Genomic DNA, 13,654 nt, shown 5'->3' with positions numbered 1-13,654 from the left:
GGCGTTCTCTACTTACAGCATTGAACACGCACGAAGTCTAATTTTCCAACATTTTGGCCCATAGAAACGGCTCTATGCAATAGGGATTGTGCGCATTATGTGTTGTGAATGGTAAACGCTGTTAGCTTGAGATTCGATGTTTTCGATAATAGGGAAAAGTCTATCACTCCCATCAAAGAATTCAATGTTAAAAGATCTATAATAATAACAGAGTTTCATTGCAGAGAATGAGAAAATAGCCCACTCACATATGATTAAATATGCCATTGATGTAGTCTGTCTTACACTTTTTGACATGTTATGAATAATCCATTTTTTTTGGGGTCCCTGGTTTTGTCTGTGCAACTTATATGGAATGCGCGATTATACATGTACATATTTTACAAATGAGTATTATGTAAAACAAGTAGCGAATTGTATCTTTTGAAAATGTGAAACATGTACCAGTAGCTACTTTTTTAAATCCACAAATAGCGTAATTTGTCATTGTACCATCTGTGAATATGTATATTATATACAGTGAACATTCTCTCAACGGGCACCTCTTAACAGCGGATACCTTCTTATAATGAACAAGTTAGATATCCTCGATAGAAAAGCATCGCGCTATCCGAAAATATACCTTCCAATATTGAACATCCTTAATAACGGACGCAAACACTGCCGGGGATGCATTTGTTCATGAAAAAATTTCCTAATAGCGGACAGGCTTGCAAAATTTTCAGTTTGTTCATTGTTTACCGAACTCTTGGCTGTTGATGTACCATCGCGTACGCTGGAGTTTGCCACATATTACGAAACCGTTCTTTTTTGAACCTATTACATATATATTTTATTATGTATTTTATTATAACAAAAAGTGTTGTTTTGTTTTGTTTGTTACAGTTTATGTATTTTGAATATTTACATACATTTATTCATTCATGTTCTTTCGTCTATTAAAATATTACATGTTTTGTGGGAATGTGTATACTTATTCGCAATAAGATACGACATATTTGTGCACTAAAAAATTAGGCATTTCCTAAATAACAGACACTACTCAATAGCGGACAAGATTTCCGATCCCGAAAGTGCCCGCTACATGGAAATTTCAATGTAGTTGACTTTGATTTCTCAGAAGTTACCAGGGAGGCAAGATTTTTATTGGCAAGCTGCTAGACTCATCAGGAAAGTATCAGACCTTCAGATCACGGATTCTACTGAAACTTTTAAGTGTGTTCCTTTGCCCCAAAATATGAAGCTTGTGATAAAAAGTTTTATTCATTGGGCCGTTCTTCAGTTCGGTTAAAATTAATTATATCAGCAGTTTATTGGGTGGAATATCCTGATCAAAGAATCCTGTTGTTCATTTCTGCTCTCAATATTAATTTGCATTGATAGAAGGGTAATTTTTGGATATGAAGGTTAGAAAAATTAAACAAAGTGAAATTTGTTTACGTTTCAGCCCGAGTTGGGGTCCTCCTCGGAACGGAATAATTATTATGGTTTTCACGGACCGCATAGTGCACAAGCAAGAGTATTAATTTAAAAACACAAGTCATGTAGATAAATGGAATGGACCAGTTAGCAGTACATTATTTGAAAACCGACAAACCACTACGTCTCTCCCAACTACTGATATTCACCGACTTATCTCTTAAGTGCCTGGGAAGGAATTTGAAGTCAACGCAACTGTCAATCGACGTACTATCGTACTATCGTACTGGTCAGTGGCGATAGTACATCGATTGATAGTTGCGTTAAATTCAAATTCCTTTCTAGTCACTTAAGAGATAAGTCGGTGAATATCAGTAGTTGGGAGAGACGTAGTGGTTTGTCGGTTTTCAAATAATGTACTGCTAACTGGTCCATTCCATTTATCTACATGACTTGTGTTTTTAAATTAATACTCTTGCTTGTGCACTATGCGGTCCATTAAGACCATGATCAATATTTCGTTCCGAGGAGGGCCCCAACTCGGGCCGAAACGTAAACAAATTTCACTTCGTTTAATTTTTCTGACCTTCATATCCAAGAATTAACCTTCTATCATCATCTTGAGGTCAAGAATCACCACTTACATTAATTTTTATTATTCTCTCCTAAAGTTTCAATTACAGAGTCTTGTACAGGGCGTCCCATTTGAGATAAAATAAGCTTCAATACATCGAAAACTATACATTAAACTGAAAAACACCTTTTGGACAAAAGTTGCTGTATATGAAAAGGGACATCAGATGAGCATCCCAGTTGTTGAGTCCGGGGTCTCTGCTGGGCCCATCGAAACCCAACTGTTATTTTTCAAACAGCACCTGGTATTTTTTATTGAATTTTCTCATTTCTCGTTGAAAAATAAGTAAGTTTTACTCGGAGTCATTTTTTGGTTTCCGTCTTTAAACAGTCCGAAAACGTTAATCGAAGTTTTCTCGTAAAAAAAGTGGCACTACGTCAATGATTGCGCTCAATTTCAAAATGAGAACGCGTTCAAGAACGTCCCCGCGGTGTACATTGGGTAACGCTGATGCTGGTGGTTCTTGAATGCTTAGCAATGCTGAAAAACTAATGAAAACAAGTGCTCAAACATTTTTTAATGTTGAACAATTCTGTTCACCGTAGGACTCATTCTCAAGGTTTCATTTAAAAGTTGAGCCTTGATGAGCCTAGCAGAGGCTCCGGACCCAAAAATCGGGTTGCTCATCTGATGTCCCCCTTCATGTACAACAAATTTTGTTTGAAACATTTTTTAATTTAATGTTTTCGCCTCAAGTTATGTTTAGATAAATTTGAGCCCGTTTTTCAAAATAGGACACCTTGTAGATTTTAGTTTAACAGATATGTTATTATTTCAGAGCCACAGTAAAGTATAAAATTAATCGTTTACCTGATGTATTGTAAATCGAGCAAAGGAAGGCTGAATGGATGGAATTGCAAATGAGAAGTTCCATATTTTGAGCTAAAGAAACATCTTTAAAAGTTTCAGCAGAATCTGTGATCCGGAGATCTGATACTCTCCTTGCTGGTAAAACATATTGTGTAACGCTGAATATCTCATATTTTATTTGAAGTAGTACTCTACGTCCATATATTTGATTGATTCTCGTTAAAAATGTAATCGGTCAAAAGTGTTCCCTATTTTGGTATTTAAACTGTAAGATTGAAATATATCTGAATACTGACTAACTTGCCGTTTCTACTTTTTGTTTTTTCACTAGGGTTTGGCAGATTTCCAACGACGATGACTACGTATACCCAAGGAAGCTACACATGTATGCCATTTACCTGTTTTAATTAGTAACTCAAGGTAGTGCACGCAATTACCATAGCTCTATGCATAACTCCTATCCAGTTTCTTAGTAGTTACCTAGATACCAATATTCCGGATTTTTTGAGGCAAGGGGTATCCACTCCTGCTTAATTGTATGTAAGCTCTCATTGCCAATAAACAGCATTACAAGAAATCAGGTATCAACATGTACTTTTAGCAGATGAGATTATCAGAACCACACAGTGAAATGCTAACCAAAGCATAATTCACCCGCAGATTGCTAGAAACTCATTGCACTTTACCGTTTCATATGATCACGTAGTTTTGGTTCTTCGTCATTATTCAAATATTCCGCTCAAGGTGCTTAACAAACCTATAACGTATGACGACAATTTCTTGCACTGGAATACAATGCTATCTGTGGAGATTCTCAATTCGATACGACTTGAATTCAGTTTGGATTTTGGATTATGTTTATAGCTATGTGTAAATCATAATTCCTAAAAGTTGCGTTATTTTCATGTCAATTATTTGATACAGGTCAGTTGAATCCGATGAAACAGACCAGAAATATCGTTTTATGTCCATCCGTATCAAAAAACTTCCTTAAAAGTAGAACATCGAAAAGCACGAACAATACGCGTAATAACCGTTAAAAATTAGAGACATGTAAACATATCAGATTGTTGTGAAAATGATATACATTACCGTAGTTTCCACTTCGACGAAGAAATTTAATATCTTTCGTTACCAAGTAGTATGGCTCTGACATCACTACTATACAAGGCGTGAGATTGGCGTGTTGGCGGTAATTGTCAATCTTCAGATCTGCAAAGATGACTCGTATGTACCTGTATAATCCCCCAAAATTGATATTTTCTCTGATATTCAAAGCTGTAGTTGCCCGAAGAAAAGTTGTTAGAAAATTCTCGTCTGAAATCTTGTCACATATAATAAGACCTGTTTGAGGGTAGAGGAATGACGTGGGAAAGAGAGCCACTCTTTGCTCCCTCCCCCCCCCCCCTCCCCCCCCTCCCCCCCTTTCCACCGAAAAGGTGGTAGGAAGTGGGGTGAAGGAGGTGAAAGTATTATGGACCCTGCTTCCCCCGCTACTATTCTCCTCCCCAACGAGTCCCATTATTGTTAAAAAGTGGTGACAATTGTTGGTTTAAGAGGATCGTGTTATGGTAATTACCGTTATTTTAAACCATTTCGAACAGCTGATGCATAAAATTTTTCTTATAAAATGCGTAATAAGAAATGGTATTCAAGATTATAATCAATTGCAGGAAGTTGAAAATCAACGACATGGTATTGCAACTTTAGAGCAGATACCTAAATTCAGCACAGCTTACTTAAAATTTTGAATACTTTATCTGCGTTGGTTATAAATCATCAGCAGAAACGTAAACACATGTATGAGCGAAGGCACTCGACGTATCAACGTTGAATCACGTCCAACCTTTGTCCTAGTTGAGAAAATTCTAGACCTCGAAAAGACAGAAAAAGTGGAACCCATGCATTGCAGACGAATTCCACGTAAAATATCCCGTCACAAGGAGAGCTGAAAGTAGGGAGGTTAATCGAAGCGGATTTCGTTCAGCTTCCACGTGATGATGATACTTAATGATCTCTGAACCATCATGGTTTTCTCTTCGATCTCATTGGTTCTGGCTGCTGCGTATTTACGATTTTAAATTTTATGACATTTGGGTCAGTTCCAGCAATAGCTCAACCGCAACTTCGCATACGAAGCTAAGCGTGGATGCAATAGTACGGCACTAAAGTGGTGCGTGGTGAGTTGTGGGATCGATTTCCTGTCTCTGGATGCTTTCCTTTATAAACCGTTGGTATCGATTTTTGGCATTATAACTGTATTAATGCTATTTATCTGTATATTACATAAAAAAAAGAACAACGTACAGGGGATCGAACCCAGGGCCCTTCGCTTGACAGTTAGGTGCTGAAGCTGGCAACACAAATTTTCTAACGTCCAATGTTCAGTTTCACTTACAGACCAACTGAACACTTACACACTGCTCTGGCCAATCAAATGCTGCGACACACATGAGTGTTCTGACCATCTGTCGGCGAGATTAAACTCTGGGCACTGAAAAATTTGTGTCATTTTGAGATTGTGATATCAAAACAGTTAGAGCCCATGACAGGGAATGGTGAAAATATACATCGAATCGTAGACCAGTAGCAACTACCTCGTGCAGGCTGAATGAAGTCCATAATGACCAGCCTCTCTAGTCTCATTGTGAGTCGAGCGATTCACAGCTGATTCACTTACCAATATCGAGGATGGCTGAAATATTGTCAGTTCTGTTCTTTCTTCAGTCCTCTGAGGCGATAGAGTGATGAAACATAGCTTACGTTACTCTCGGAATCACAAGGAAGATATTGGGGGCTTTCCATCAACGAAGTCAATCGACACAGTGCGACACAGTGATAGGTAGACATAGTGCTTTCCAACAACAACAAAACACATTTTGACTAGAACCTTCCCTTCAGTCGTTGCAGCTCGCAAGCTGTATCGAGACAGGATTGTTAACTGTTTGTGTCAATTCTGGGTTACTCTACTGATTCGATATTTAAACCCGAAGCATTATTTATCCTTTGTAATAACTACACCTTCTTCATTTTAATAGAAATTAGTGAATTGTTACTTATGGCTTATGAGATCATTATAGTAACACCTATAATTTACCTAGATCCCATGGATCCCGAATTTACCCTACATTGCACTCTGGAGCCTGTGTCTAGGGCTATCTAGAGTTTGGCTGTGTGTTTATCAGTTGAAATCTTAAAAATCTGCTCACTAGCTTTCACGTTCATCCCGAACATATACTTACGTAGAGCTATCTTTCTATTTCATAGTAATCAAAATAACCAATGACAATAAACTCACAAGAAGGTATTAATAATTTAAAATAATGAAAACACTAAATAAACACCAAGAAGTATAATAATAAATTAAAAAAATGCAAATATTTAATACGCATGTTTTATTACTTCGACATATTGGAGCCATAACTTTTTCATCAAAATGGGATTCGAAAAACTTATCTCTAGTATCCAAAGGTCAAGTGGATAACATTAATCATTAAATAAAATAATAAAATTAACTTGTTATTTCTTCCTCGTTCTTTCTTTTCATCATGCAGTTAACAATTGTACTGTAATTTAGTGCACACTATAAAAAATCCTAATTGCAGCCAGATGGTTATTTTTATCCCAAAAATTTGGTCCAAAGTTAGTAAATCTGCTTAAATGCAAGTTTAAAAATTAATATTGAGTGCACCGTAGTGTTGCCAATCTATTTTCAGAGAAAATAAATATGTTTTTGAGAAAGCGTCTTTACCTATTGTATTTTGATAACTCTTTTTTTAGACACTATTCAATATAACGTCTTTTCTTGTTGTAATACAATATAGCATTTTCTCGAGACGATATGTGTATCAGCCTATTTTCCAGTAGTATTTTGACATAATATGTTTTGTGCTATATGTCGATTTGAAGTATTATTTGAGAATTTTTACCGTTTTCATCCCTGAACCAGTTCTGAAACCATAATGAAATATCTCTACAAAGTTTCAGCACTGCACTTCGATAAGAAGTCATGCTGCGAATACAAGTTTCTTTTGCATATCGAATATAGAATGTCACAGTTTTTCAGTTTGCATCACTTTCTCTTCGTCTTCGAAATATATTCATACTTGGATGCTTTTTATAGACCCACTGGAAATCCACTACACCAATTCCAAATAGATAGATGTATGTCTTCAATTGAAGATCAATTATAAGTTATAATTTTTCCATCGTAACGACTTGAAGATCATATATTTCCAAGTGGCAAGGAATAGAGCATGACTAAGTTCATCTTTACTTTTGCGTTTACAAACAACTTGAATCAGGATTTGTGATTGAGGTACTGATGGCTTTTGGAGGTAAAATAGTCCTTATGATGATAAACGTATGCGTGGTGTCGAGTAATGCGAGAGTTGCAAATAAAATTGCTTAGGTCGAGAGGTAAAAACAAAGTGTACAGTTCAAAAAGTAGATGGGAAGTGGTTTCGGTTGAGCAGATCTAAGTGTGAATGAGAGCAGAAACCAGAGTGCAAGATCAGTGTCCGAAAATGAGAGGAGATAGTCAGGTGTACACAGGACATTGCAGAGATTGTTTAGTCTGATCAAATGAAGAGGCTTCCAGATAAGAGAGAAGAAGAATAAGTTGTGAGTACGAAGAGAGACTGAGCACGTAACACTATTCAGTTTGTTTGAATGAGTCTTTTTCTAGATCACAACTGCAAAAATCGAGAAGTCCGTATCAGCGAAAAAGTTCGACTACTTGATTTTAAATGTCAGAAATCAAGTTCATTTTGCAGATTGCAAGCTGGCGAATCATTTGGAGAATCTTTAACTTTTTCAAAGTGATTTATATTCTGATGATTTGTTATATCAATTGATCTAAACATAATCGAAAACTCTGACTCATAGGTACTACGAAAATGTCAACCTCGCGCCTTGTGTACACATAATTCAACACGCTTTTATGGTAAATATAAAAGAATAACAACCCAACGAACTTGACTATTTTCTACTGTTTACAAATCTAAATCGCGACAGATATTTTCATAAGACACAACTACTTCAAGTATTATTGTTCGATAACTTCGAAAGTCTTGATTCAATTGGAAACATGACACATAAGTTATACTATTTTCACAACTCATAGCTGATATGGATGCATTTACACAAATATCCTATTGGTAGGTATAGCATCCGTCCTGCGCAAGGTGCTTAATACAGTAATACTTCATTATAAGAGATTACCAGGGTGGTTAGGGGAATAAGATTTCAAGAAATTCATCGCCGCAATATTCCCCCATTGCTGCCTGGAGGACTTGGAAATCACACATGTGTGAGTGTGTCGATGATCAGAACCACTCCTTGTTTCAAGAACATGACGGTTATGTATGTCAATTCAGTGTCTAAATACGTATGATTTAATGCAATCGTTAGTTCGCTTATAACGATGGGTCCATGCCAAAGTTGGGAAACCTCGGATACACAGGTGGAGTGGGGAGAGCTATAAAATCGCTCGAGCAGAACGAAGGGGAAATTTTCTGATAACGAAGACTCTTGTAACGAAGTAATACTGTATTGTATATAGTCCACTAGTGCAATGGCTTTTTACACTGAATGATTTTTTATTTAACCGTGATCAGTTCTGTAATAGTTTAATGACAATAAAATCATATTTCAATTTTGAATATATCGATAGGTAAGTTTCATGAACGGCTTTTGTTGAATAAATCAACCTTATCATATTTCTTTGTTTTTTTTTCTATTTCAGTTCAACTTGTTAGTCTGTACTGTGATGAAACTTCTCTTTCGATAATCATTGAACTAACAAGCTTACCTAAACTGTTATTTCATCAACTTTCGATGACACTAACAAACTATATCAATCGCAATACAAATAAATAAGTTTTCATATTTGAGCGCAAGAATTATTTTCTTTAGTGTAATTTTGGACTAAGAGAATTCATGGATTCCGACATAACTATATTTTGTAGTATTCAATTTGAATTTCAGAATTGCGTAAATACAATTAGTTTAAATATAAACGTAGATGTCAATTTAAAAATCTTGGTGAAACCCCCTTTCGGTTTTTAATTCAATAACTCTTTAATGTATCAGGGTTCTCCAATGGATGGAAAGAAACATTTATGAGCGGAGATCAAGAACCCTGGGTATTCCGAGGTGGACTTACTGCAGATTTACAGGTTCGTATCTCTTCTTTTTTCGCTTAATATATGCAGATCGGAAGCCTATCTTTGAGCATAAAGTATTACGAAAAATATGTAGTCACACAGGAAGAAAACAATTTTCTCAAACTTTGTCTTCATATTCGAGAGCTTGTCAGTCAGTCGATGAAGAATACAAGTGGTTAAAGTATTTGAAAAGATATTACGAAAATACGTACAAGTCTGCAAATTCAACAGTGTATTCAACTTCTCATTATTCAATTACTCAAGTGCTGTATCTAACAATTTGAATCTTACTTATCACACTGTCATTTTGTATTACTTAGGTTATTGGATTCTGACCATCTCTTAAATGGAACTCTAAATTGGATAGTCATAATCTAATCAGCAAGGTATATAAATAGACGTGAAATTCACACTGAAATCCTGATTTGATCCACATGCGGAAGTTTAATATTGAAGAAATCAAAATCGTAATTTCCTACTTTAATCAAGTACAATTGTATATAATCTAACCTCTACTACCCTTGCTATCATTCTCGTCAGGCATTTCATAATAATATCAAAAAGCAAAGTAATACAAAATCATTTTAGAATCAATAACAGCCGTTCGGATTATAGTGAACAATAAAGTCTTGCTACAGTTTCTGGAAAAGAAGTCCGAATATATTTTTTGCTCAATAATTTTGTATTTATTTGGTATTTCTGTATTGATTGCTTTTAGAAAATCAGTACAAGCATGAATGATATCAGAATGTGAAGCAAATCAAATTTCATTTTATTTTTTACTCTGGAAATTTAAATAGACTACAAATTTTTCTTGATCTAATTTGGAATACAGATCATGTGTACGATATTTTCTGAAATCCTCTCCATTGAAGTTGAGGTTGACATCGTGAGTGGTTCTTCAAATATCGTGGCGGTATTACACGAAAATGTAGTTTCGGAATATTCAAGGGCCGTCCCAAAAGTAAAATGATCCTGAGAAAAATTCTGTCATTCGTAAAACATACATTTACACTCGATCTCGTTTGAATTTTACGTCTCCTGGGACCGAATACAACGATTTTAGCGACGCATTCTCTGTAACAGTGTTAGAAGTGTTCATGTGAGAGGCTGTCGTGTGGTCGCGGTTGACTGGATCTTTCAACAGTACTAAAATCAAGTGAGATTTGCTTTCGGGGAACAAAAAACCTCACACAGTGTCAAATTGAGGTTGTGTTGAACTTGTCCCCCCAAGGTCAAAACCCATATGAAATTACAGCATCATACATCATTTAGGTTCTGATCAGCCTCCTGCGAAGAATGGCAGCATCGCTGAAATCATTATGTTCAGTTCCAGGAGACTAACTTCGAAGGTGATCGAATCCTACATGAGTGCATGTTTTTTGAACGAAAGGAATATCAATTTGGAAATCATTTTTGTTACTTTGGGGATGCACTTCGCATAATTGCGTTCAAAGTTTTTCTTCTACATATTTATCTAGAAATTATTGTACTAACACTATTTGAAAATCGCTCATACCGTAGAACTACAAACATCTCCGTTTCATGAAGCATAATACAGACAAAGATCAATCTAAAAATCCCGAAATTAGCAGAACCGCTCTGAAAAAAGTTTTAGTTATATTGTCTATAAAATGGTTATCAACTAAATAATGTAGACCTCGCAGGGTATTCAAATAATTATGCACACTTGTTCCAAAATAGTATGTTACGGTACAAATGCGCAAAGCATGTGATTCTAGCACGAGTGTAGTTTGTCGGTCGAGCGAACTGAGAGTGACAGAAAACCAGTGCGAGGGTAATATAGGCGTACGCGTACAGTATTCTATTTTTTGTTCCATCTGTAACGGGAAGTTCGACCCGGCGCGCCGAAGAGGGTGTGCGAGGCGGCTGATTCCTCAACAATTCCCAAACTGTTCGGTAATGTCGTAAACAGTTGAGTAATATCAAAATCTGTTACGTAATGAACATTGCCTGACAGTTTTTAACATTATCTAACGGTTTTTGAGGTGTAGTCGAATCGGGCGCTTCGTGCGTACTTTTCAGTGCGCAAAGTCGAACTTCCCATGTAGGTGTTATTAAAAAATACTATTCTATTGTAATAACTCTATATATATGACAGCTGCTAATATTTTCTTTTGCTTACACGTAGTTGTACCACATTGCTGACGATATTTATATAGTTAATTTGATTTAGTAATTTAACTTCTGTGGCGGCACCTTCGAAGACAATGCTGCACACGGATTATCGCTTAGCGCTTTCTCTTATAATTCTATAATTATGCGTCTGACGAGCTGCTGGTAAAAAAATTATCAATTGGATTTTAGCAAGGTATCATGTTGGCTGGCCCGTGGAATCGAATTTAGGGGCACCTTGTGTATATTCCTTATTGCATCCCTTGTTAAAGGTATTATATATCATTTAACAACTTCATTCAACTTTTGATACCATCAGTAACTCATATTTGATGTATTTTCATTTCATCCCTATAGCATAACTTTTCTGTTTTACTCAAACACCTGAATCTTCAAATATCCGCTTTCTCTATTTTCTTTGAACTTTTCAACTCTTCTTCTGCTGAGCTGTTTATCCTCTATTGCTCTGTATCTTTTTTCTCTTTCTTGGTTCTTATTTTTTTCGATGCTTGTCTCCATTCTATTTCTTTACCTTCTCGTTCTATTTTCTCTTATATCGTTATCGTTACACTTTCTATTTCTCTGTATTTTTTTTTGAAATGCTCTAATAGAGTCATGAGACTGGTTTTTCAATTTTAATTTCAGAATAAACCCAATTAAATCAGAAACAACCAAGTAGTTGAAAATTTATCAGATGCGTAAAAATGAACAGCAACTTTATTGAATTTCGTGAAAAAGACGGTCAATTGAAATTAGATTTTCATCATTTTTGAAAATAAATCTAAAAAATTCAAAATAGTGGCTACAAAATACCCAACGAAAACTGAAGACTAATAAATTTGGGTTTTCGAGGTCCCTGCTTATAATTTTCAATACAAAGTCTAAAAAACTAAAATGACAGACCCGATATAACGATCCAAGACCGATTAGCTGATGAATTATTTGGTACTTGATGTGTAAAGATTTTTGGAGTAAAAAACTTCAAATATGTCCAGATTATTACGGAATACATGGGTGGTCGTTTTCGAGAAGCGGTTATCGAAGCTATTTAACACTAGCAGTGATTCTGATTCCACGACTTTTGAGTCGTTTACATTTTGGTTCACATTTACATACGTTACTAATATTAATGCGGAAAGCCAGTAAAATTGAGAAGAGTTACCATCATCGGAAATAAATGGTTCAATTATAACAAGAGTCTCTTGGAACAGGCTTTTTCAAACAACGAAGTGAGCTTGCGCCAACACATACTTGCCTTTCACATGAGCCAAGCACCTCAGGTGAGTTCTGCTAACTTGGTAGTAATTACAGCCCAATTCGGCTATTTGGAGACCCGCAGGGTTCCCAACGTCATGTCGAAACTTGCCTGATAATTTCGAGAACTGTTCTGCAGTTTAATTCCGAGAATTCGTTCATCATCGAAGCTGATGTGGCTCTAGTACCTTTCAGAATTCAACGTTTGCCGATCGACGCAGACTTCCCAATGTCAATTCGAAACTTGTCAGACGACTTCGAGAACTGTTTGTGAGCTTATACACTGAAAACTCGTATTCGCAAACCTCTCAACGTCTCACCTCTCCACGCTGCTTATCGGAGGGATGAAAGAATCTTCGGATTCACAGTAGAAGAACTTTCTAGACGCTGACTCAGAGTGCTGAACTTCTCGTGTACGAGAGTTCGAAGAGATTTTCCGTCTACGCTCGGTCATGCAATTCCTCGGTCTTGTTCGATAACTATTGATATTACAGTAAAGGTAGAGTGTAATTGTGCAGAGTTTTATTCGACGTGGTAAAGATAGAGTGCAAATGTCCGATGAGGATGAAAAAAACTATGCTAATGTAGAGCGCAATTTGGGGGAAGGAGTCTTTTTCAATTGATGAAATCGTGACCCTCGAACGTTGTGGAAAAAAGCTTGTATTCGAGCTATGAAGGTTTGTGTCCGAGCTGTATCGGTAATGTAGGGATCTATGTCCAGAACCAGCACTCCTTATCTATTTTTGAGCCTTCTTTCTAAGCTCGATAATGACGGCTGTGCTAAGCGATTTATTGGATATCAGGAGTAGAATAAGAAAAATTGCAAATAGGCCATTGATATTTCCAAGGGAGAGCCCATCAACGTCTGCGCTCGTAAAATAAAGTGGGAAGCTGGCATTTGTCGTCTGCTGAGGAGAAATATAACCGCTTGGGTCGTGGAGAGACCAGGCGAAACAGATGGAAATTAATAATGCAATTCCTGAACGGAGAAAATAGCAATCGCCACGCTGGGAGGGTGCAAGCCCAAGGAAACGCAGATGGTACCAAATAGCGCAGGCATCAGGCGCATTAGGGAGTCGGATAGCACGAAACGCAGAGCGAGTGCAGAAATTTACTTATGAAAAGTGTCCCTGCTGATACGAAAACAGGGGTAATCAGTAAAAGAGCGCGACCCTTTCTAATGACAATAAAGGACATCTCTAATATGCAAATAAATTATCAGCTTGAAAAAAAT

The 13,654-nt window shown here is 36.5% G+C and overlaps 1 protein-coding gene across 2 annotated transcripts in view; it reads left to right on the top strand.

The window, feature by feature from the left end:
* The window catches only part of LOC107226158 (protein O-GlcNAcase), a 187,888-nt gene that overhangs the window by 155,311 nt on the left and 18,923 nt on the right, over positions 1-13,654 (top strand). The window contains exons 8-9 of one of the 2 annotated variants that reach the window (XM_046744759.1): positions 3,195-3,248; positions 8,957-9,042. In XM_046744759.1, the coding sequence (XP_046600715.1) occupies positions 3,195-3,248; positions 8,957-9,042 (140 nt within the window). The remainder of the gene's footprint in view (positions 1-3,194; positions 3,249-8,956; positions 9,043-13,654) is intronic. The other variant, XM_046744761.1, reaches the window with a different exon arrangement.

Source organism: Neodiprion lecontei, chromosome 7, assembly GCF_021901455.1.
Source record: "Neodiprion lecontei isolate iyNeoLeco1 chromosome 7, iyNeoLeco1.1, whole genome shotgun sequence".
Lineage (NCBI taxonomy): Eukaryota > Metazoa > Arthropoda > Insecta > Hymenoptera > Diprionidae > Neodiprion > Neodiprion lecontei.
Note: the sequence above shows the minus strand (reverse complement) of the source record. Positions and strands in the feature narration are given on the sequence as shown.